Source organism: Sycon ciliatum, chromosome 9 (genome assembly GCF_964019385.1).
Source record: "Sycon ciliatum chromosome 9, ocSycCili1.1, whole genome shotgun sequence".
Lineage (NCBI taxonomy): Eukaryota > Metazoa > Porifera > Calcarea > Leucosolenida > Sycettidae > Sycon > Sycon ciliatum.
Window position 1 is genome coordinate 5,236,431 of NC_088651.1, and position 25,449 is coordinate 5,261,879.

The 25,449-nt window shown below is 48.8% G+C and overlaps 1 protein-coding gene across 1 annotated transcript; it reads left to right on the top strand.

Moving 5' to 3' along the window:
• The first annotated feature begins 268 nt into the window (after positions 1–268).
• Positions 269–25,149, top strand: LOC135824933 (uncharacterized). The gene is made up of 7 exons (XM_065337676.1): positions 269–792; positions 5,891–5,998; positions 8,344–9,410; positions 18,287–18,563; positions 20,257–20,541; positions 21,337–22,517; positions 23,448–25,149. Exons 3-7 carry the CDS (start codon positions 8,425–8,427, stop codon positions 23,557–23,559), a joined length of 2,841 nt encoding a protein of 946 aa, XP_065193748.1. The 5' UTR covers positions 269–792; positions 5,891–5,998; positions 8,344–8,424; the 3' UTR covers positions 23,560–25,149.
• The last annotated feature ends 300 nt before the right edge of the window (positions 25,150–25,449 follow it).

The following is a 25,449-nucleotide window of genomic DNA, read 5'->3' on the forward strand; positions in this document are numbered from 1 at the left end:
GCTCAGAGGTCGGATTTCAGTTGCCAGCACTGTACAATGTATTAGTACTAGTCTACCCCGCGCGCGGTGCGGTGTGTAGACATCTACGTGCACACAGGCAGTTTTTAGCCGAAGACAGACTCCTAGGATCCCCATCCATGATCACAGCAGTACACATGTGCACAGTCAGTGCGCCTCTGTCGTCACAAGACAGAAAAAGTGAAAGACAAGTCGAGCACGCACGGCATGCACATACTACTACTACATGTAGTAGTAAGTCCTTCGAAGCTTCACTGTAGAGTGTAGTACACTGCACTAGTTTTAGCAAACGGGCCGTGCTGAGCGCTGGTTGCTTCTCGTTGGGGTTTTTCGCCTTGCTGGGACGTGCGGGCGAGGAGCGGTTCCCGTTCATTGTCGGTCGTGCTCTGCCAAAGGACATACACAGTACAGCTATCTGCTGATGTTGGAGTGGTACCTACCTGGCCCGCGAACCGCCTTCACCAAGCGTAGCACGCTCATTCATTTCGTGTACGGTAGCCTCACGATATTAATTTTGAGGATATAACGGCAGCGGGAGAGTATCTTGCTGCTGGAGAACGTGTGGAAGGCAGCAGACGGATGCTGCCCTCCTTTGTGCATTCGCTGCTATACTTGATTGTGTGGCTGTGCGCACGGAAGACAATAGTCTTTGCAGAAGAACGCGTTTTGCGCGGGCCTGTGGTCAAGTTAGTGAGAGTACTTCTAGTGTGGTGGATGTTTGGTGAGACCCAGACCACGTGCATCCTCCTGTACTGCTACGACCTACTGGAAAAGGTGAGATTATCCTTTGTTTCGTGAGACTATCCTCCATGTGCCTATCCCGGCGTCACCACAAATAATTGTTTCCCCAACTGACTTAGTTTAGATTATGTGGGCTTTTTCCTCCTCTGAGGTTACAGCATGCCATTGCCCGCGCTGTGTTTGTATGTACCCTGTGGTCGTTTCATAATCTACTACAAGAATTCTCCCTCAGTCATTTCCTAAAAAATGCATGTTGGAATACAGCGCCGTCTGATTACTTTCTGTCTCCGCCTCATTCTATTTACTATAATTTAATCGTGAAAGGAAACAAAGAAATGATCACCTGATTTCGTGGCATTGGTCGATGGTTTACCGCTGCTTCTCCCGCGTGTACTAAGTTTGTGATTGTGTTCACGAGCTGAATATTATTATTGTATTTCCTCTGCCAAAGAATGTAAAAATTGACTGCTCCCCCATCTCTGCGATGAATGACAACTGAGGTCGCACCCCTAGGTGAAATGGATTCCTCTCGCAGCTATTTGTGAAGAGCGCGCAGCACGTGTGACTTCAGCCTCGAGTCTGTTGTATTTTTTCTTGTGCTGATCGAGTAGACACAGAACGATTGCTACTACTAGCGATTGCCCCGAGTCTCACTCACGTGTACATCGACATTACAGTATCGTAGTTTTGTCTTCCTCCGTGCTCAGTTCTTTTCGACTGTAGCTCACAATACACGATTCGCTGTGTGTCGGCCTGGGCTTTGATTTGTCTGTCTCCAATGCTGCCAATCGTGTCGTGGCTCAGTAACAGTACTACTACTACTAGTACTAAGGAACGACCTGAGGGCAGTGCGTATGTTTTCCAGCGCTTGGATTGCTACACGACCTGGCACTGTGGCAGCCAGTTGAGCGCTTGCTGCTTGTAGAACGGTGCCCGCGACCAATTCTGTCTGGGTTGCTTTTCGGTGAGATCAGAGGTACAGAAGCCTAGAACTCGGCGATCTGGACAGTTGGAGAGTTGCGTACCGGGTTTGTTTTCACCAGTTGTTTTCCTTTCAATGATATTTTAGTGTACATGTAGTTCGCAAGTCTCTCTTGATCTTGCGCATCTTTCCAGCCTTGAGAAGTCGAGTTGATGCGCGTGACACAAGCCCGTGTTGTGCATGTATGAAGCGTAACGGCTGACGTCGTTGGAGACGCTCTGCGCGGCATGCTCTTTGAATGCGGTACTACTCTGGAGGTGCTCATCTTCGCTTCGCTCTCAAGTCTCATCTCACCGTGCATGAACTGGATAGTACAATGCATGCGTAGTGCGGCGATCGGGGGATTGTGAACTGTGTGTGAAGTGAGGATTATGAAGTAGGACTAGCGCGTGGTGTACGTGTGTGGTGCGCAACCACATTAGTCATTCTACCAATCGCAGTCGGTGATCGACTGATCGCAAGGAAGATATGTTCGGAATCATGTCCACAGTGGTACACCCACCACCACTACGGATACCAATTGTGCTTTTCGCTGCGTGGCAGAACGTTAGGTCATGTTCGGCAGCAAGTAACTGTTACTCTGATTAATTTCCTCCTTTCGTTTGAGGCGCTCAAGAGGGTGAATCACTGGTGTTGGGTTTGCGTATGGTACTATGTATAATTATGCGTGCACGCGTTCGTGTCTGTGTATGCATGTGTGTGTGAACCCGTAGTACACGTTCTACACGTAATGGCGTGTTCACGAATACTTCCCCGATATTCTTCTCCTAGATCCTGCACAACATGAACGTACAGCTCGCGTACAATGAACGTAAACTAAAGCACGCCACGATAGTTTTTCACTCCTCACGAATGTGTGTAGATCTACTCCGAAAGTACTCGTAAAGTAGCGACTGTACAGACAGTGCACCAGTGCTGAGTGTACTGTGGTGTAGTGGTGAGCTATCTGCGCACGAGCCTGTTTCAGTGTTTGTCGGTGTATCTGCGCCTGGTGGTTGTGAATGGAATTCTCGCCTTGGCGTGATGAGACGTTTCAGAAAGCCGCGAATCAGCATGGGACTGTTTGATCTGTGGTAGATCTACGTAACGTCGATCGTTCCAATGAATGTTTGTCTCGTGGGGATTGCGTGCAGTGAAAGGCCACGTCGGAAATAGGCCTTTTGCGTGATGGGAAACTCACTTTAGCACGTGTGACGACGTGGCGCGAGCCGCTTTGTCTGCCGCGAGACGTCGATGAAACTCAACCCGCCACAGCCCAAAAACTGAGTTTTTTTGTAATGAGCTTGGCGTGAGTGCGTGTCCCTTTGATCGTGGTGAACTCGCCGCGCTGCGCGTGTCTCGTCTGCTAGAGAATGCATGTATCATGGGTTTGATGAGGGTGCTGTATGGTATGCTCTTTGGCACGTCGTTGCTTGTTGCGCTCCGCCACACCAGACGACGTGTGACTTGAAAAGGTGTCGTTCTTCTCGTTATGTCTCCCGGCCCGCTCTCTGTAGTAGTCCTGTGCATGCTGTGTCCTGACTTCCTTCCTTGCTCTGGTTTCGTCCCTTTGACTCGTGCCGACCGTAACACAACAGCAGCATCCACATTCGAATATTCACGCCGGCACAGCTGGTACGATAGTCTACAGTATGTGATAGCGTACACGATGCATATGTGAACACAAGGGATTAGTATTTCTGTCTGTGCTGCTTCCGTTTTGATTGGATCTGTTGACCGTTTTATCGTGTTTATAAGAACTGTTCGCGTGCGCGTGAAGAGTGCTCGGCGGACGGGGTTTCATCACCGCGACTGTCAGTGTCATGGATTGATAGTTTTACCGGACTGCGGACGAGCCTCTCCCAGCTCCAGCAGAGTGCATTGACGGGACCGATTTGTTTTGGCGTGCTTGAGCTTGAGCGTCGGACATGGACAGACCAGTGGAGTACTATAGTATGCTATGGCGCCATGATGAGGTTGTGATGTGATGTACATGTACATGACTGTAGACGCTACATATGTACATGTACATGACAATCATGAATCTTGTCCTGCAGCAGCGCAGGCCTGCGTCTAGCGCGTCTGGACTGTAGATCTACGTCGTGCTCGTAGAATATTACAATCATGTAGTGGACTACAGATCTGTACTCTACTAGTGCTACTAGTACTAGTACTACATAGTGCATCACCGCTGTACATCTCCAGCGACTTGTGAGTCCTGAGACTCGTACAGTCAGTACAGAATAGGTCTGATGTTGTAGGGTAAAAGCAACACTATGATGTGAAGCCAGGGTTAGGTATGTCGTATGATAGGAAGAAAATAACACACAGGTGTGCGACTTTATGTTGTAGGGTGATGCGAACAGCATTGTGGCTCGTAATGACGTTGGAAAGAAGGAAGGTCGATTTGGGCTATTTTGGAATGTTTGAAATGAAATCAGTGATTAAATCGTAAAAAGCACAGTGAGACCTATGACTAGTCTCTAGTGACGTCGTCCGTGGAGAAGCAGTTTCGCTGATCGGCTCCTGGTGTCGGTAATACTACTAATACTAGTCATGTGCGATGGAAAGTTCATCGTTTTGTGAATAATCCCGTTTCTAGCAGTAAGTAAGCAGTTGGTGCAGAATATTGTGCACTACTATGAGCGTGTGATCGTGTTGAACGGCACGCAGCCTAGGCGCTATGCCTGCGCTATGCCTACGGACCAGTACACCATGGTAGATCTACAACAGTAAACATGGAGTTCGACGTGATCTTGTGATCTGTGTTATTTCTGTGGGTGGGACAGCTCAGACTCTTGATCTGATAATGATAATATTGATAAGATACAATCTACCGACTGACGGTCGCGGGAGACCTGGGAGTCAGCCTCTGAGTCCTAGTACTAGTAGTAGTCCTACTGAGTCCTAGCCTAGCCTACTGTAGTACTAGTACTGATACTGTAGTGTAGACCGGTGGCCGTTCTTTTCTTTTTCATGTAGATCTACAGTCATGCAGTAGTACTAGTAGTAAGTTAACACTAGAGTGTGTACTATAACACTAGAGTCTGTACTATTATTATTATTATTGTTAGATTGACAGCATGAAACTAGGGGGGGCTAGGAGGACACAATGCTAGTTTTGAACTAGGTTATATACCAGTCTTTTACAATGTAGTCACCAATGTAGTCACCAGGGAGTAGTACAATACGTATTGTACTACAACCTACTGCCCTGGCCTGGTAGTCACCTTCGTCGACGCATCATTGGTACTACTACTAGTACTAGTATCCTGCGCTTGGCGAAATCCAGTCGTTCTTTGGCGCTCCGTTTAGCACCCAGCAGGACATTCCGACTGTACCGGCGCAGCCTACGCGTGGTATGGTGCACCTTTTCTAACATTATTATATCTTTATTCAGGATTACCCAAAGGCTGACGTCACATGACGCCTATCGGGGGGGGGGGGGGATCTCCTATTTGTGTATATACACTTGACATATTTGGAGATATCTGGGGAGCTCAGCTTGGCAGAATGTTTTGACTTGATGCGCCGTCACGTCATTCGCTCCAAGCAAGTATTGTACGCACTCTGCAGGTGTCGAAGGCTTCATTCCAGTCTTGTGAACCATAGCAAGCCAATAATTATTATTGTCGGCTGCAGCGCAGATAAGCTTTGGCCACAAAGCAGAGAGGGCGTAGCTTAGAGGAGGACTCTGGAGGCGAGGAAAAGCGTCATCAACGACACGATCACAGTCAGAATCTGATGAGTATGACTGGTTGAAGGCAAGCAAACCAGGATGGAGACTTGGGGTGTAGTAGATCTACTGACTGTACTACATTCGTTACCATGGTTACAGGCTTTAGCACTGCGTCTTCCGTGATTCTTTCCAACTCGACTGCATTGTGTCGGAGTCTGAGTGGACCTGGTAAGGTCAAGACGTTCGTTGAGTAGCTGCGATCATTCACATCATTGTACTTGCCGCCAGGTGGCCTAGTTAGGCTGTACCTGCATGCTCTAGTCTAGATGCACCACGTAGTCATGGTAGTTGTGGGCTCTATGGCTGTCTACGCTGCACACGGACTGGAAGTGGAAGTGTAACCATGGTAACGCTGATAACCATGATAACAGCTATAAGCTGTGAGCGCTCAGCCAACGTTCTCTCTTTCTCTGTGTTGCTTCTTTTACTAGATCTACGGACTTTGTGTTCGTTTGCTCCCTGCAAGTGCAGAGACAGCAGTGACCTGTAGTCCGCGCTACTACTACTACCACTAAGGGCATCTTCCAGGCACTGAGAAGGTATGGAATGCAGTCCTGATCTTGTTGGTTTGTGCAAGGCCGCAGCATGTCCAACTACATGACTGTACAGGCACACTTTGGTGGTGCACACCAAGTCCAAGGGTTATGAAAATGGTACTTTTTAGCCCAGAAACTCTTCATAAGTGACTAGAATAAAGGCAATGAGACTACAGTACTTTGTGAGTGGGGGGGGGAGGGGGGGGGGGGGGAGGTAGGAGGAGGCGAGAGAGGGGTGCTGAAGTACTTGGGGGTAGGCCTCTAGACTACAGTCCATTCATAAAAAGATGATAACCTAGCTTTTGGTAACCTAGCTTTTGGATACTAAATGAGTCAAATTTTGAGTTTGTTTATAATTCTTCTTGCAATCCCCATGGAATGCTCTTCCAATTACATGTATGTTTCTGAGGTCCATTTCTCCAAAAAGCAACCCATGGCAAGAATAGCATTTTGCCAGGTTTTGCCCCGAAAACTCTGATTTAGGAAAACCATGAAAATCCAGGTCGTTTCACTCCGCTCCAACTGAGCTGTTGGAACCCCAGTTGAGGTACCATTTTGTACCATTTTTCAAGTTTCCAACTCCGTGGCACTGCACCCAGTACGATAAAAACACAACAGATCACCAAACCACAGGAGCGAGAGGAGCTCCTAGAGCCAGCCCCCAACTGTTACTTTATTTATGAATGGACTGTAGCCTTGGGCAGCTGTCCCTACTTTCATCTGCTACTAGTATTTGTACAATCTATGCACAGTTGAGTCTTGTTCTCTATTGTCAATAGCATGTTCCCCGTTTTCCCTCCCCCCCCCCCCCCCATGGGGCAGTGTTTTTGAAGGAAAAAATAAAATAAAAATATCAAAAATAGGTATAGTGTGCTTGGCGAACTCTCTCACCTGTTCCTTCTTCAGCACCCCCATTCTTTGGTGCCAAGCAGTGCTGTGAAGTCTAAAGAGTAACCTGTCTAAGGCACTGACAGTTCCCGGAACTGTCAAAATGTGGAAATGTGGTACAATGTCATGTATCTGTGTGTAGATGGTCTTACCAAGGGTCATCTTTGACTGGAAATAGCTTGGCATCCCTTTGCTCTAGTTGTGATGTAACTGTAAGGGGAAGGGTCATCTTTGACTGGAAACAGCATCCCTCGGCTCTAGTTATGATGGTAGGCCAGTTAGTTGTCAGGGCTCTGTATTGGCTTTGGTCATAGGCCTGTAAATAAAGTTTTTGTTGTTGGTTTGTTATCTTATCTTCTCAAAATCTTGTTCTGATCATGACAATCATGTCGACAGTCCACAAGATGTACACTGAAACCTGCATAAGTAACAGTTAGTTGACCAGCAGCCCAGCCAGCTCAGCTCAAGGGATGATTTACACAAAGTCATGCAGGCCCTGTGTGGTAGAGGTAGCCTCTGTATCCTGGGTCATGTGACTTTGAATAGCATCCCTTGTTCTTGGTTGCAATGCTAGTGGTCCTGTTGTGTGGCAGATGTTGGCCTGGGCTATACACAGCTTTTACTGGACATGTATCTAGAAGTATACAGTGAAACCTGTCTAAGACGACCGCTCAAGGGACCTTCAAAACGTGGTCTCTGTTACCAGGTGGTCTCCTAGTCCTGGGTCATTTGACTGGAAATAGCATCCCTTGGTCCTGGTTGCAGTGGTCTTCTAGGACAGGTGGTCGCCTTATCGAGTGGTCGCCTTGACAGGTTTTCTGTAGTCACACTGATGTTAAGCTAATGACAAGGGCAGCCTTGGGTATGCAGGTTACAGCACACATGTTGTGGTGGGGCAATGCTCCTGTGTTGTTCTGTCAACACATGGGCTACAATGCCGCAGAATTATTTGTATGGCCTGCCCAGTCCACCATCTCTGTTGGAGTTGGTGGCTCATTGTTATGTGCAGAAAGGTCATCACTGGTCTCCTCAGTGTGATTTGCAAGACTTAGAGAGTGAATTTTGTGGAGAGTGGAAAAAAACAGAGAACAGAATACTATACGCACTAACATCACAAACAGAAAAACGAAGCACGTACGGCTAAACAATCAGCTCATGCGATAACACTCCGAGTCCATTCCTGTATTTTAGGTGTATTGATTTTCGGTGTCGGGGTCCCGCCAGGTTGCACGTGTGTTGCAGAATCAGGTGACCAGCGTACTGTTCACACACCGTGTACTTGTCTAGCGCCTTTCAGGTGTAATCTAGATTTAGGCGCCTGGTTTCTCTGCTGAAGTTTGCAAAATTTACACTACACCGAAAGCGACGCGCTATTCCGTATCCATGCAGCCGGCACAGCGGTCGCAACAGGTGCGGCACTTACGCGCTATTTTTGTTCTTGTCTCTTGTCATGCTGGTAGGTGATCTGTGGCACTGCTCACGGCACTGCTGAAGGTCTGTGCAATCGTTTCTAGAAATACTTTTCGGAAGCACTCTTCACCATGTCCGGTAGACAAACCTCAACAGGCTGGTGTGGCAACATGGCCGCTGTTGCCAATTCGGACCAGGTGTCCGACCTTGCTGCCAGAATGCGAGAGCAGGAGGTAGCGCGCCGCCGCAGACCCGAAGACCACGGCACATGGGAGGTACAGCAACCGCGGCCCTTTAATGTGATTCAGCACCAGCAGCAGCTGCATCTGTCTCAGCAGCATCATCAGCCTCAGCGGCACCATCTGCCTCGACAGCAGCAGCAGCATCTGCTGCAGCAACAACTGCCTCTGGCTCTGCAACAAATGCCTCAGCAGCAGCAGCAGCAACTACAACCCGGCAGCGCAGCTGATGTTGTCACCTGTGCGGACTGTGCTAGATACCAATCACATCTGCTGACTACGGGGGACGCGCCCACCATATGTCCTACGTGCCATCGCATCTTGAGGGCGTCAAGCAGCTCGCTCGCCCACGGTGGCTACAGGGGTACGAGCAGAAGAACCAGAGAAGACCAGGAGGTTGCCAGTGCTTCCGCGTGTGCACCACAACACCAGCAACCTCACCACCGCTCTCTGGAGCCGCGACGGCAGCCGTCGCAGCAATGGCAGTCACCGCAGCAGCAGCATAGGCATTTTCCGCCGTCGGCACAGCAGTTGCAACAGCTGCAGCAGGAGACGCCGATGCATCTCCACCGCGGTTCGTTCCCCGCCGCAGACACGCCAATGGACGTGGTGTCGTCGCATTCAGACAATGCTTCTCAGAGTCCCGGTGCGGGACCGTCTTCCCCCGCCGCCATGCAGCCGCAGCTGGATCGCGGCTACAATCTAGAAGCGCTGCGCGAGGGCTCGCCGGTGTCGTTCCATAGCAACAGCGCGTACAGTTGTGATGACAGCGAAGCATCAACGGTAACAGTCAAGCCGAAGATGTACCTGGCACGAAGCGGGCGCGGGACCGACGACACGATGAGCTGCGTCTCTAACATTTCCGGCTACTCTATGACGTAAGTTTCCCCTCTTGAGCCGTACGCCGCTGTTTGCGTGCACGAAAGACACGCTGTTTTGAACTGTCAACGCTGTGTGTAGTATATGACGGGCGGGGAGGTTGTGGGGGGGGGGGGGGAGATATACTGTATACGCAGATAATTTAGTCAGCAATAATTCCGTCCAACTCCGAAGAAAGACTATTTGTCTGGTGAAGTTTTCGTCCATGGATTTTGAAACGTAGCGACAGGCTAGAAAAATCGACATTTAGTCCTCCATTAAATTTAGTCTGAAAATTCTTTCGACAAACGGGGGAGAGGAGTGGGGAGGGGGGGGGGGTATTTCAGCACGCATTGCGCTTCAACAAATCTACAGTACATGTGTAAAGTATAAACCCAGGCGGAACAAAGCCGACCTGGACGATTGCGGGCGTATTCTAGTACCAGCAGCCTTGCAGGCGTACGAAAGCCGTACATCCCGGTTGTATGCGCGCCTGCAGAGAGGCTGTGGGCACTGACCAGTATTGAGAGATATGTAACTGTGGCTTGGTGATATGTAACTGTGGCTTAGAGATGCTGGATTTCGTATGTCCTCTCTGAGTTTCCCCACAGGAGTGAGGATATAGTTTGATGTTTAAAATTATCATGTCATCCCACAGTGAACAACGATGACTTGTGACAACAGCACTTTCTCCTAGTTAGGCGTGTGTTGGTCATACTTTGTAGTTTGGAGTATGTGATTCATTGTACATGTGGTGTAGTGGGTGAAAGGTTGGGTCTTCCCCATTCAACAGTACATATTGTGTGTGTTCCTGTAGAGTATGAGCACACGCAGATCCCTTTCCAAACAAACAAACACACACACACACCATGTACCATGCACCATGTATGCGCCCGTCGCAAGAGACGCGCGCCAAGCTGCAAATGCACTGGATGTACACCCACAGATTTTCTCTTTATAGCAACCACACACACACACACACACACACACACACACACACACACACACACACACACACACACACACACACACACACACGCACACACACACACACACACACACACACACACACAATTCTTACTGGAGAGTAAACTCTACCAAGCGGTGTACATATACTATCTTTGGGTGAATCCTCTAAGTGCAGTGAAGTGTTATTGTTTAGACCGAGCAACAACATTGTACCGACAATACTAGGGAAATTGTTGAGGAGCGGAACGAAAGGCTGCAGTCGGGAAGATTGTGATAAGCTGTGAACTAGCTACATGTGTTATTGAGGCTTGGCATGGCAACTTGAGTGTTGCGAAGATAGCATGAGTGTAGCATGGGATACTGTACAAGCAGAAATATTCTATGCGCTCTTATGATCCATGGACGAAATTTTCAACCGGACGAACTCCTATTCTTTGGAGTTGGACGAAATTGTCTGCCTCTACAGTAGTATGGGTATAACATGCATGTTAGCATTATCATTATTATAACATGTTGAATAGCGCAGTCTCACAGGTCTACGACCTGTTTATGGGGTACTAGTACCCTTTGAACTGTTGAATAGATGAACGGAAATTTCTGAGCAGCATGGATGTAGGCATTTGTTTAGGAGACACGGTGGAAGATAGATGGTGTTGCACTGGATGATAGAGACCGTGTGTGGAAACAGTAGCATGTCCTAAGGGAAACTTGCTCCTGAAACTAATGCATGAATGGAACCAGGGAAGTTCGCTAGCAAATCTACCATGTTGCCATCAGCTACATGTACTGACATCAGAAAACATCACTATGGCAGTGCAGTGATCCCTTCATTATTCGGCGCCATTCCTGCTACGGATTAGGGAGGGTGCTGAATTAACAAATTTGTCTCACTGCTGCAATGTGGCTGAAGAGGACATTTCGGCTATTGCATTTAGCTCTAATATCTTTAGGGAATGTGCGGAAGGAATTCCATGACATGGCATTCCTTGGTGTTTCTTTCACCAATGGCACCATGCCTTGACCTTGTCCACCCTTTCTGATGATGCCAGTAGCCAAAATTATGTTACTATAATGTACTCTGTAGTGCGGCGTTCAGCAGGGGTAGTTTGTTGGGCAGCATCTCCCCCAAGCCACTACACTGGGGCTAACCTAGCTTATTAGCTCTTCAAACCTCTTGGCTTTTCCACTCCTGACCAGCTTGCGCTGGGAGCTTTCTTATTGCATTAGCCGTGCAGCATGTTGACGTGTTGAAAGGGTACAGTACACTGTGCAGCTTGTGCCACTGTGCTGCTGGATGGATCTAATTGTGTCAGGTTTCGCCTGAATGGCCCATGGTGTAGAGTGCTCCGCTGTGCACTACTACTAGTACTAGTATGTGAAGACTGCTGTAAAGTGTGTACCTTGATGGTTCCCCGCGCTGGCAATAGGGCGGTGGTGGTGGCGGCCTTCTCTTGGTACTAGAGTGTGCGGTCGTGCAGGCCCCGCAGGTGCTCTTTCGGCCACTTTGCCTGCAACAGGAGTGGTTCTGCACTGACGCTCCAGTGTAGTATATTTGTATGTGTAGTGTGTCTTTTCCTGCACCAACCTGACTTCAATATATCTTGTAAAGAGTGAGAAATACACTGCAATAGTTTGTGTGAAGAAGAGTTTGTGTCGGCTCTAGTTTTGGTTGTGCCTTGATCTTTAAGGATGGTGGCGTCCCAGCGGATGCGGAATATTCGGTCTCCAGCCGCGTCTCACGTGAACCGTGAATTTCTTTTTTCTTTCTAGTTTCGCTGGTTGTTGCAGTAGCTTGGCTGACCATTGTGTAGTAGGTTTTGAGTTGATCCCAAGGCCACTTTGGGATGACTTTTCTCCATCCCTTACTGATCAGGCCCTTGAGAAACCCATCTGTGATCTGTGTGTTTGTATGTATGGGGAGAGGTGTGATATGTGTGTTCGTACGTATGGGGTAAGTGTGATCTGTACGTTTGTATGTATGGGGAAGCATGATCTGTGTGTTTGTATGTATGGGAGAGGTGTGATCTGTGTGTTTGTATGTATGGCCTTGTACCCCCCCCCCGCCCCCCACACACACACACGCACACAGATGGACACACGTGTCAGTCACCCTGGCAGTTGTTGACGCTGACGAAGGACACCAGGTGCCTGGAATACTAGTAGTACCCTCAACCACAACAGGACGTCTGTGCATTGTATGTATGTGTATGCATGATGTGTTCTGTGTGTAATGTACATGAAAATGTAATGTGTTGTCAGTTTCAATGCCATGGATATGAATGCGGTGCCAGCATCAGTAGTGTAAGCGAAGATTAGATTTGTTTCGTTCCGATATCTTACGACACAAAAATGTCACGTCGCCACGTATCCGCTGTGTAAAAATGTCGTATGAATGTGCCCCATGTAAAACTTGAAGGCGTGAGCTGACAGCACACATGAGAATAACTGAGTGTTGCATGGGCAATATGTTTGTGATGTAATTTGTGTTGTGTTTCTGTGTGTGATACAGGTATGTATGTTATGTGTGTGAGTGTACTATGTTTGTGTGTGTGTGTGTGTGTGTGTGTGTGTGTGTGTGTGTGTGTGTGTGTGTGTGTGTAATACGTAATATGTAATATGTAGTTGACGCGGGCTAGTTTCTGCAAACTCTGTGAGTTCTCCCGCCTTCTATTTCCACTCCATCGCAAGGTCGTGTTCAGGACACGGTCGGTCTTTGACAAATTGGGTCCCTCTAACAGTTACATCAACACTTTGCTCCATGTCAGACAGATTTCCGTAATTTATAAAGAGAGACCAAGTACGTCTCGCAATCCTTGGTTCTGAACTTCAACTCCCTGCATTCTCTTAGAACCCTGCTTCTATGGTGTTTACATGCACGCACTATACACATTCGCTCTGATGTAATTGGGCTTGCTGCCCGTTTGATTCTGCGAATTAAAATAGAACAACAACAACAACAACAACAACAACAACAACAACGATGACAACAACTATTGGCGATGGTGCCATCGTGAGAATAAAGAATTCAAGAGTTCAACATGGTCATGTTACGAGAATGTCCCCTGCGATAGTACTCTGAACCCTGCGTGTGGATGTAAATGAAGACGAGTGTAACAAATCGCTTGAAGAGACTTTGTTGTTAGAGTTTCTCTGCCTCAGTCCAGTATTTTATTTTTTTCCTTTCTGCTATGCCCAGCAGTAAGGTTAGTACTGGTTGTAATGTTGTCCTGTGTGACAGATGACCTTATGTTGTTTGTAGACACTGTTCTGTACTTGACGCAATCTCTATTAGGAAAATTGAAATAGAGATGTGAAAAGCAAATAGATGGAGCACCAATGCAATACACTATCCTGTACTCATGCTGTAGTTACTGGTGGACTTCCAAGTTCAAGTACATGGTACACTGTGTGCTCAGAGCATCAGTGATGGGTAGTACTAGTGCTGCATATGTATCAGTATCTCCGACCATATTGTGCAATAGTATAGGGTCTAATCATTAGACTAATGTGAAGTGGGGAGTGAAAGGTAAGGTACTCACTGGATCCGGAGCATACTACTAGTATATTATGTGTAGCATCAGAACTCAAACTGAGTCCCTGACGATCATGTGTGTATTTGGATGGTGCATTGGGTGCCATCTAAGTAGTACTCTACCCAGTACCTGAGTCTGTCTGACAGTTTGTAGTAGCTGAGATTGGGACTGGTTGCTATCGTATCTGCAGCTAGCCAGCCCCCTGCTGTGCAGTCCTGAGAGCAGGAACTGACCCAGGTATCAACATCTTTAGTGCAGGTCATTGTCTTGCAAAGCATGCTGGGGTGCAATGTATCAACATCTTCAGTCCGTGGCATTTTCCAGCAGAGCACACTGAAATATCAACATCTTTAGTCCATGCATTGTGATGCTGCGGAGACGCGGGAGTGTCAACAAAGTTAGTGCACAGCACTGTCATTGTCCAGGAAAGCACGCTCCTGGCGTTGCCATGCATAGCCCATAGGAGAAGAGAGATGTCATCAGTTGTTGAGAGAGGGGTGGGGAGGAGTTTGGTGGGTCCACCAATGTGGGACTTGGCGGCGCTGGGTGCACTGGTTGCTGAAACCCAGCAATACTACCATGTAACATTATGTAGCACTGTAGCAGGTTCTAGGCCATGGGTGGCGCTTGAACTGTGGAATGGGAGCATGTCAAAAAGCAGTGCTGATTGTTTATATTGGCGTTATTGCTAGCTTCCTGTCACTCTCATGCTTCCCAGCATGTGTTCCCTAGTCTAGGATAGCACAGTCCATCCAGGACACTGTTCTGCTCGGCAGCAGCGCTACTGGTCAGCTGTTGTGCGTGTAGTGTGGATGCTAGCATTGTCCTGGTGGTGGACTGGAACCACTACTACTAGCACTACCACTACTACTACTAGCATCTAGGTCTGGGGATCCCTTCATGTGCAATGCTGCACTTTAAGTTAATAGATAGTCTTGAAATACTTGATATAGTCTGTGGAGAGTATGTCCACTATTATTTTATTTTTTTTATTTTTTTCACCGTCCAATGGCAGAAGCCAATGCAAAGGAGGGGACTATGACTACTGTGAGCAGAGCATGGACTGCCATAGTCAGGTGCCACGCCAGGCAATGATGCAATGAAGCTCAGCCAACAACATAGTCAGGCAGGCAGTCATAGGGTTAGTACCTTGTGCAGGCTTGCTTCAAACAAGGCTCTGAGGGAATTCAATAGTGTCAGCTCCTTGAATAGCAGGGCTGTTGTTGTGGAGAGGGTGCGCATCTCGTCCATCTGCTCGGGCAATTGACTGCACTCCAAAAAAGCTGGTTGCCGCCATGCTGTAGTTAGTGTCAGTGCTATTAAAATTTGCAGTACTAGCAGTGGGGAGAGGGGGGAGGGGGGGGGGGGGGCAACCATTGTTAGTATGTTGGGCGAGTGCACAATGCCCTTGATCTATCATACCACATTGATACTCTACCTGTAAACTTCACGTGTGTTCCTATGTTTGAACTTCAATGTGTACATATATAATACTGTACTATAATCTGGGTACGCAAGCAATGGTTCCCACTTGTCTCAGTACCATTGTCTTTCATTATTATTTACGAGTTGGGTATGTGAACATAGTAAAAAAATATATAAAAATTAAAAAATTAAAAAACACATGCTCTCAGGGCCACCCTTTGCTTGTGTTAGCAAATGGAGTTGCTGTTATTTCTTAGGTGCTGCTGGCAATGCGGGCTTTCCAGCCACAACAATACAACCATGTATGTTGTTCGTACTCACAGAGACGTGGGGGTGTTGAGCAGTGCACGTACCACGTCCCATGCTGGGAGTTGGTGTGCTTTGGTGTCTGTGTGTCGGAAACTGGCGCCAGCGGTGATTGTGGGATTTCTAGAGTGTCACGGTCAAGCATGTCTTCCTTTTCTCAAGTGATCGTGACAACTTTCATGTGTCAGCCGCTGTGAGAAGGAAAGCCACCATGGGATCAGCTTAGTGTCACCGTTGTTAGGGCTGTTGAAAAACAGCTAAACCGTAAACGGACTGAGGCCGAACCCGTACCAGCCACGCAGGTCTCCTTCAACTCAGACACCGCACTGGACAATTGACAGCAGGCCCTTTTTGTGTTTTACTTCCTAAGCTGGTTGTGTTTCTCAGCACATTTGTGTAGCAGGGTGTAACGCGGACGTGCAAACTCTACTAGGCTTTGCTTACATCCCCGTCCCCATAAGCCTTGTAATACTTTTTACGCACGCACACACACACACGCACACACACGCACACACACACACACACACACACACACACACACACACACACATGTGTGTACACACGTGCACACATGACGATTGTTGTCTTTCTGAATTTTCCTTGTCCCTGCACTTGATGGTGATGGTGAGGCTAGTGTGTGGTCGGTGTCTGTGTAGTGTCGTGTAGGCGCCTGCCCAGTTAGTAACGGGATCTTGATGAGATGGAGTGTCTACGCTAGTGCGGCCCTTGAGATCTTCTGATCACCAAAAACCTATCATCCATTATCAGCTCCTGGGTGCTTTCCTGTGTACGTGTGCGGCATTGCTCAGAGCTAGCTAAAAATTTGTTGTGTGTGTGTGTGTGTCCTGAGTGGCCTGACACTCACCATTGGATCCCCAGGGTGAGTGGCCACTCAAGGCTGATCCTGTCAAGCTGAATACGGGGACATGTCCTGGCCATTCAATACTCTTTAGCGGCTCCTTGTCTGTCCTTGTGTCGGGTCCTCTAGAGCCTCTACCCTATCAACAAACCGGACTAATATGGAGCTGGAGTGTTGACTGCCTTGCCTCAATACCCAAGTGCCTCATCCCTATCAGTTGTTGCCATTATTGAGATGCCTTGTTGGGCCTGGGAAAACACCAATACTGAACCGAAAACCTCATCCATACAGTGTGGTTGAAAAGGTTCCAACTCTTGCTAAAGACAATACTGCCAGAGACAATACCTGCCACAGTTAACGTGTTTTCCGGAGTAAAAGTCGCACTGGAGTATAAGCCGCGCCCGGATTTTTTTGCCACGAAATACTGACATCTTCCCTATTTTATCACCGCTACTTTGATCATGGGAGTATATCCGCACCCCCCCCCCCCCCCCCCCCCCCCCGGGTGAATTTTAAGTGTTGAAAGTACGGATTCTACTCCGGAAAATACTGTACATGTGATACAGAACAGTACTGTCAGGCGCCGAAGAACGACCAGGCTAGAATTTGACCAAGCACAGCATGACAATATACGCACGGTGACTCGACTCTGCATAGACTTTACTACATGAAGAAAAAACGGTCTACAGTCCATTCATAAAAAGATGGGTCCTGGCTCTGGCGAGCTCCCGTATTTGGCGATTTTTCGTGATTTCATCGTACACAGTGCAGTGCTGCGAACTTTGAAATTTGAAAAAGGGTCCAAAAAGGGTGCCTGAACTGGGGTTCGAACCGCAGAATGCACTGTTGCAGGCGGGGTCAAACGGCCTGGATTTTGATGGTTTTTCCCAATTCAGTGCTTTTGGGGCAAAACCTGGCCGAAATCCTATTCTTGCTATGGCTTGCTTTTTGGAAAAAAAAAACTTCAGAAACATAATTGGAAGAGGATTCCATATGGGATTGCAGAAAAAAATTCTAAAAAAACTCAACGTTTGACCCATTTATGGCCAAAAGCTAGAAGTTCATTTTTTTCTGAATGGACTAGGTTAGGCGGCTGACCCGCCCCCCCCCCCCCCCCCCCCCCCAGTTCTTCGGCGACCGATGGTACTGTACGGCGGTACCATGCACGGTATGACGTTTCTTCTGTTTAGATATTCTCTGTGTGAACTACAGTGCTGGCAACTGAAATCCGACCCCCTAGCGATGCGTTCACATTCTAGCGGTCCCTATTTCGTAGTTTTATTATCCCGTGTTGGGTCTTTGTGATGTGAGCGCACCGCTCAGGGGTCTGGTTTCAGTTGCCAGCATTGTAGTTCCATTCAGAATTCTTAGAACCGTCACCGATGAATATTGGAATATTAGAGGCCACATGCCACGTACTGTCACCGATGAAATCTGTATGATCAAAACCGATGTGCGGAGCAATACAGTACAGTCGTATTGCCAACATCTGCAGCAACTGGGAGTCGTGTGGCTGGTGCTGTGGCTGAGGTTGGCTATTGCATGTGTGCTGGAGTTCAAAGTCAATCAGTGATAAACAGGCCAAAACTGTAAATTAGTTAGCCTGATCCGTGGCCGCCTCACTTGACGTGATGAGGAAACATCAAGCAAATGAGCGGGTCGAAAGCTGATGCTGAAAGTTGACTATGTAGTAACCGCCAGACTTGGTGTGTAGACTGTTTTAAAACAATGTTTTCGTTGCCGTCTCCTCAGTACGACTGTATGCGTGTTGTACGTTTTTTTGTTTTTGTTTGTTTGTTTGCAGGAGCAGCAACTCCTACAGGTTACCGCCAACGCCGGCGTCGGGCATTCACCCCCCGCGGATTGGCGGGCGGCCATCGTCGCAAGTACCTCCGCTGGACACTTCGGATGCAGCATCACACTTGACCGGTGGCGGTGACAAGCGTGCCACTGCGGCCTACTGCGACACGACTTCGTACGACGGCGGCGACGCGCAGGCAGGCTACTCGGAAGAAGTGAAGCAGGCGCGACAGGACTGGGAGGAGAGGCAATCTCTCCGCGACGATCGCTTGCCCAAAGGGGTAAGCTGCAAACGAGATTGCAAGAGCCTCACCGTATAAGGCAGGGGCATAGCTGGTCCCCCTTTCAGGGGGGAGGGGGGGGGGGCACGGCCTCATATGTGCAGGATGGCAGGTGCATGTCATACATGGTCATTAGAGAGGTTAAGATGCACGTTATTTCCGACGTGACGCGCAATTTCACGTCAAATTTGGCGTGACACTCCAAATTTCGACGTGAGCTGCTGGTCGCTCGCGTCGATTTCCGACGCACGAGCCAAATAACGTGGGCTGAACCTTCGCGTCACGTCAGAAATAACATGCATCTTAACCTCTCTATTATGCGCGTGCATGAACCTAGGTCGAAAAATTTAGGGGGGGGGGGGCAGGGTACACCCCCCCCCCCCCCCCCCCCCATGCCATGCGGGCTACGGCCTATAAAGACCTGAGCATCTTGCACTGGGTATTGCTTGGTATATACAGTCGACTACACTTGCAAGGAACTAGCGAATCTCCTGATTCAGCAAACCAGTGCCCATTTCTCCGTTTGAGCCCATACAGAATTGACCCCTGTATAGCAAACAGGTGTCGTTTCTAACAAACCGTATCCCTTGGGACCGCATGTGAATCAAGTGCACTCACTCTGGTTTGGACTACTCGCCAGTCGTTATGATTGTGTTGCTTGTGTTGTGCTAGTGCAATGCGCTTGTACACTCAGACCTCGCTTATCCGGTCCTCGTTTATCCGGATCCCTCGCCATCCGGAAGAAAATCGTTGGTTACCGATTTACAGCATATGCCATGCTTACACATACAGCATATGTGTTCAATTATCCGGTTCCCTCGCCTATCCGGATATTTTTTGTGGAAAACGAATGTGTGCGGTTAAGGGGTCGTCGCAAAAGTTTTTTGTCGTCCCTGAAACGAACATGATTCATTTGGGGGGGGGGGGGGGGGGTGCGAGCCAAAATCGCAAGTCGACCGACACTGTACATATGACATGTACATGCATGCCATTTTCGTCGTCCAGCATAGCAAGCTGTGTTCGTTTCAGAGGGAGGGGAGGGGGTCCGAGTACGAAATGAACGATGCTGCCCCTAACGTTACCTCCGCTACCCTTTGAGTAGGTCCAGGTGGGGAGGGGTGGATGGGTGAGTCCTACTTACCACATTCAGTACTACATGAAAAGTACTCACCCCACCAAAACTGTTCGTGCATCTCGTACACCGACCAAAGGTCAAGAGCCAGGAGTCGTACAGATCCATCAAAACTCAGGGTTTGTGCGATCCCTGGTGAAGAGGGTGGGCACTGTTGCGTACATTTCCAACGGCTCGAGCACGGGTCACACACACACACACACACACACACACACACACACACACACACACGCATGCACACACACACACACACACATACACACACACACACACACACACACACACACACACACACACACACACACACACACACACACATACCCTTGAAACTGTGCGTGGTCATCACTGAAACAAGAGGGTCGCACATTCCTGTTTATCTTGGTCTAACCTCTCTCATTTCTCTTTCTCTCTATCTATCTACTTAACTTATCTCTCTCTCTCTCATTCTCTCTCTCTCTCTCTCTCTCTCTCTCTCTCTCACACACACACACACACTCTCTCTCTCTCTTTATCTATCTATATATCTATCTATATATATCTCTCTATCTATCTATGCCTCAGCCCCGCTTGCCCAAGCCGACACCCTCACCGCAGCAGTTAGTGGAAAGGATCGAGTACGGCCTGCTCAAAGCCATACGGACAGGCAAGGCCACACCTGGGGTCGATTTCAGTTTCGAAGAGTACGCACATCACAGCGTTTTCACCGACCCCATCTTCGGCCAGCCCTTAGATTTCAAGTCATTTCCTCCCTTCACACAAGCACCGTCTGTGCTTGTCCAACAGGCTGCGCCACTTCTACCGCATCACGTACTGCAAGATGCTGCTGCTGCTGATGCTCTCTATCACGTAAGCAACGGGCTGGCAATGTTATTGATGCGTGTGTGTGGTGTATCTGTGTGTGTGTGTGTGTCTGAGGTGTGTGTGTGTGTGCGTGCGTGTGCGTGTGTGTGTGTGTGTGTGTGTGTGTGTGTGTGTGTGTGTGTGTGTGTGTGTGTGTGTGTGTGTGTGTGTGTGAGGTGTGTGTGTGTGTGTAAGTGTGTGTCTGTGTGGGTGCACGTACATGTGTGCGCCCGTGCATGTGTGTATGTGCGCGCATGTGTGTGTGTGTGTGTGTGTGTGTGTGTGTGTGTGTGTGTGTGTTTATGTGCATGAGTATGTGTATGTGTGTGTGTACCGTATTTCCCCGAATGTAAGGTGCACATCTGTACACTAAAATGCAAGGGTAAAAAAGGGGATGTGTCTTACTACGTTCTGATTTGGATTTATCCAAACTGGCTCAAACCTGAAAAGGGGGGGGGGGGTGCGACTTACAATCTTGGAAATACGGTGCGTGTAATTGTGGGCAATGTAAGCATCTTTCTCCTCATGATGGCGCAAGCCAGAAAACGAGTGAGTAGGGAGTAATTCTCTTCCGGTGGATAGTGTGTGTAAGTGTGCACCTTCCTGGTTGCATGCCTGCGTGAATGGCACTGAATGCAGGGATGACATCTTTGCGATTGTGCATCTGACAGATCCGAGATTGTTCTTTGGGTGTATTTATGTGTATGTGTGTGTGCATGCGTGCGTGCGTCTACATGTATGTGTGCATTTGGTGGTTGCGCATGCTTGCATTCTGCCATGCGCTGCTAATTCTGCCTGCAGGCGGACTCGAGCGATATCGCCTCCATCCGCGACGAGTCACTTTCCGAAAGTCCCATTGCCCTCGACTCTGACAGGATGAGTGGTCTCGGTGAGTCGCCTCACATAATCGCCGATTGGAATAACGCGGCGGATGGTGACGATGAAAGGTCCATGAGCGGAGTTGGTGTGCCACTGATGCAATGTCCGCTGCCTGCTGCTGACAATTCCACCAGCAATCTCCCTCGGCTAGATGGTCTTAATCTCCCTCCTAGGGTAGATGATTCCCAAGCCGCCGCGACAGGCGTGACATCTCTCCGGGAACGCAGCAGCAGCAGCAGCTGCGCCGTCGACATGAAACCGTCCGTGGTCGAAGCAGCAGCAGCAGCAGCAATGGGTGGCAACATTGCCTCCGCCAGCGCAATCTCGAGATCGTCCACGAACCTCAGCAGCGTCAGCCAGGACTCTGGTTTCATGAGCTCTGAGGCGTGCCTCATGGAGCTGTGCATGTCAACGGTGGCCCACGAGAAGGATGCACGCCGTGACATGGAGTATATCCTGGGCAAGGCCCGCAAGGATGTGCCCGACTTCGAGGGCTTGAGCCTGGACGACAAGCTCAAGCAAGTTCGCATGGACTATAAGAAATACAAAGCGGACATGCAGCGCCTCAAGCTATTCTCCAGCAAGATTAAAGGCAAGACGGTTGGCCCGCCTGCAAAGGACACGCTCATTGACTTCACACTGCAGCCCCGTAATCTCTCGTTCAACGAACACTTCATGGAGCCGAGAGCATCGACCGAAGTCGGTGCGCAGACCACGGTCCACGGCAGCGCGCCACCGTTCCGCCAAGGTACTTCCGCAGAGGCCGTTCCCACCATCAGCCAGCCGCTATCACCGGCGGCGACGGGCGGCCGAACGCACGCCGTTGCGAGTAGAACAAGCAGCGGTGGAGGCAGCGCCGGCGGCAAGAGCCAGAGCCGTACCAACACCGGCAGTCGCAGGGCCACGCGTGAACGCACAGAAGCACGTCGCGCCGACACCGTGTCGGTGAGCAGCTGCGAGGGGCCCATCATGCCGGTCCTGATGGTTGGCCACTTCAGGCGCGGCGAGAAGAAGCCGATACGCGTCACCAAGGCACGCCTGCCTAAGCACCAGATGACGCTGGGAGAGATCGCTGCAATGCTGTGCTGCGAAGCTGGTTGCACGTAAGTAACTCTCTGACTACACCTATCCACGAAATAGTAGTAGTAACCTCTGTCTGTCTCTCTCTCTCTCTTTCTCTCTCTCTCTCTCTCTCCCTCCCTCCCTCTCTGTCTCTCTCTCTCTCTGTCTCTCTCTCTCTCTCTCTCTCTCTCTCTCTCTCTCTCTTCACAATAATTGTATAAGGAAGTTGGACCCTCCCACACTGGAGCTCGCTCGTGTGCTCTGTATGGCAGTCGTGAGTCGGTCAAGTGTCCAGTCAGGTCGGCGGGAAAAGCACGAGCTCCAGCGTGGGAGCGTCCAGCTTCCTTACACATATCTACGTTCGGGCCTGATTGGAAATTTTTATTTCCATTGCTATCAGGTTCGGCCTCATTTCCTCTGTGCTGCGCTGATGAGTTCAAAAAGAACGAAACAGCATGCTGTCCGCAGATTGAGTATCTTGAACACACATACCTTAGTTTTCCGGACACCAAAGGGCGCTTTGCTCTACCAGGCACCCTTAGGGCGAGTTTAGTGGGAATAATACTACTCTCCTGTCACTTTTTTGGAAAGGGAACTTCCGTTATTGCGAACAAATATCATCGGTCGCTTGGTATTCGTCCTAAAGAGGTTTAACATACTACTGACCTGATTGGATATCACTGGGTGACTGCTGTCACGTATGACTGCATTTTTGGTACTGTCGGTCGCCCAAGAACTAGGGGGGGGGGGGGGGGGGGTCTAGCCTAGACCGTTCTTATTTTCATATAATTACAGTCTATGCCCAGTTGAGTCTCCGTGTATATATTGGTATGCTGTACTTGGGTAAAATTCTAGCCTGGTCGTTGTTCGGCGCTCCGTTCTTCGGCGCCCAGCAGTACTGTATCGTGGATGTTAATGTAATGATCACCTGATTGGATGTATACTACTGTTGGTCTCTACTCTCCTTCCAGGTACACGTTCAAGATGCCTACCAGTGAGTTCCAAGAATTGACCGATTTCAGTATCGTTCTGCCCGTTGTCAAAGGGGCGATCTCTGGACGAATTGTGCATCCAGCCAACTGACGGACCAGGCTTATGTTTCCGTACGCGTCCCCTGGCGTTAGCCAACTGAGTTTTAATTTGGCGCAGTGACATGGGAGGCATCGTGTGTGTGTGTGTGTGTGTGTGTGTGTGTGTGTGTGTGAGAGAGAGAGAGAGAGAGTGAGTGAGTGAGTGTGTGTTTGTTTGATTGTGTGCATCATCTCCTGATACATTCTTCGGGCGGGATGTATTTCCCGGTGGTAGCTAACCGACCACTATGTAGCCATCATATCAACGACATGGATCTATGACACTGCACCAGTTTCCTGTGGCAGGTCTTTCCGAACCTAACAAACTCGTGCGGGAAAAACCACGACTAATGTTGCTTGTATTCATGCCGTGCCGTACACCGGTCATGGTCTTCATGGAGAAATGTCGCCGCTTCATAGAGACAAATTCCACTAGGCAGTACCCGGGCACATACTGAACTTCTGTATCTCCCATCAGCTGGTGCTTAATTTTAACCGTCAATTTGTCTCAGTCTTGATCATGTGTCATCATCGTGTCTTATCATTACGAATGACGTAACCGGACTTATCAAACATTTCATCGCTTCTGAACTACTGCTGGGGATTTCCCCAATCCCACCCGCCCTTCCCAGACCTAACTTGATTCTCGTCTGTCATCTTAAGTCTACTTCGTTTATTCTTTCTTTTTTTTGGTTTCCAAGCGATGCTGGCCATCAGAATATAACTTGCCCAAAGACCGCTCTGACTTTATCGTCTTTTCTTTCTTAGCCCCAGTACAGCCAGCATTCAGCTGGCAGCTAGCTGTAGCCTGTCAACTATCACCGTCTCGTCTTCTCAGTTATCAATCGATGCTGGCCGTCCGTATTGATGTAGCTCGACAGCAAAGAGCAGCACTTTGGCCTTCTCTCTCTCTCTCTCTCTCTCTCTCTCTCTCTCTCTCTCTCTCTCTCTCTCTCTCTCTTTCTCTCTCTCTCTCTCTCTCTCTCTCTCTCTCTCTCTCTCTCTCTCTCTCTCGCTCTCTCAGTCTTCTCGTTCGCCTAGTTTATTTTGCTTGCCTACATTCGTGCGCAGGATGTTTAGTGCAAAGTGCCGTAGATACCAGACTAGATAGGATCGCTCATCAGGACAGCGAGCAGGATTCGAGGCTGTGCTAATTTTGCAGCGGTGCCCGTTTCAGCACCTCCCGACTCCATGGTCGTTTTATATTTTACTTTGTTTTACTTTGTCAGTTCGAAAAAAATAGTATTAATTTTTTTTAATGTTTCACCGAAGCCGATAGGTGTGGTGTGATTGACATGGCTGCATGCTGTTGCTGCTGCTACTGCTGACTGGCTCGTTTTTTTATTGTGGCGTATTAAATGCTTTTCAGAAATATACTGATTGCTCGGAGTAGTGCACATACCGTAGTAGTTAGTACTAGTATTCATGGTATTAAATGGTTGACGAAACTTTCTTATCTTCATCAGTTTTTTGAAGCTGGCTCTCGAATCTATTTTGATCCCCATTTTTTTTAAACATGATTATTCAGTCTCCATCATAATCCTGTGTGATGTGTACCGTTATAAGAAAACTATTATGATCAGATACAACACATGTCGTTCAACCATTTTCTCGTTTCTGGCGTGGGTCGCCGCATTGATAAGTCTACTTCAAGACAATAATGATCATGGCAAGGTGGTTATGTTGCAGTGATTTGCATTGTATTTGCGGCTGGGGTGTTCTGCCGGATCCCTGGTCACACGAAACTAACTTACTTGTTTACTAAGGAAAACAGCTGTGGCGAGCAAATAATTACAATGTCATGTATCAGGTCTGCAGTCTGTCCAGCCTTGCCGCCATCCCCAACGCATGACACTGATATTGGCATAAAGACCCAGGCAACCGTCTCCCATGTACATGTACA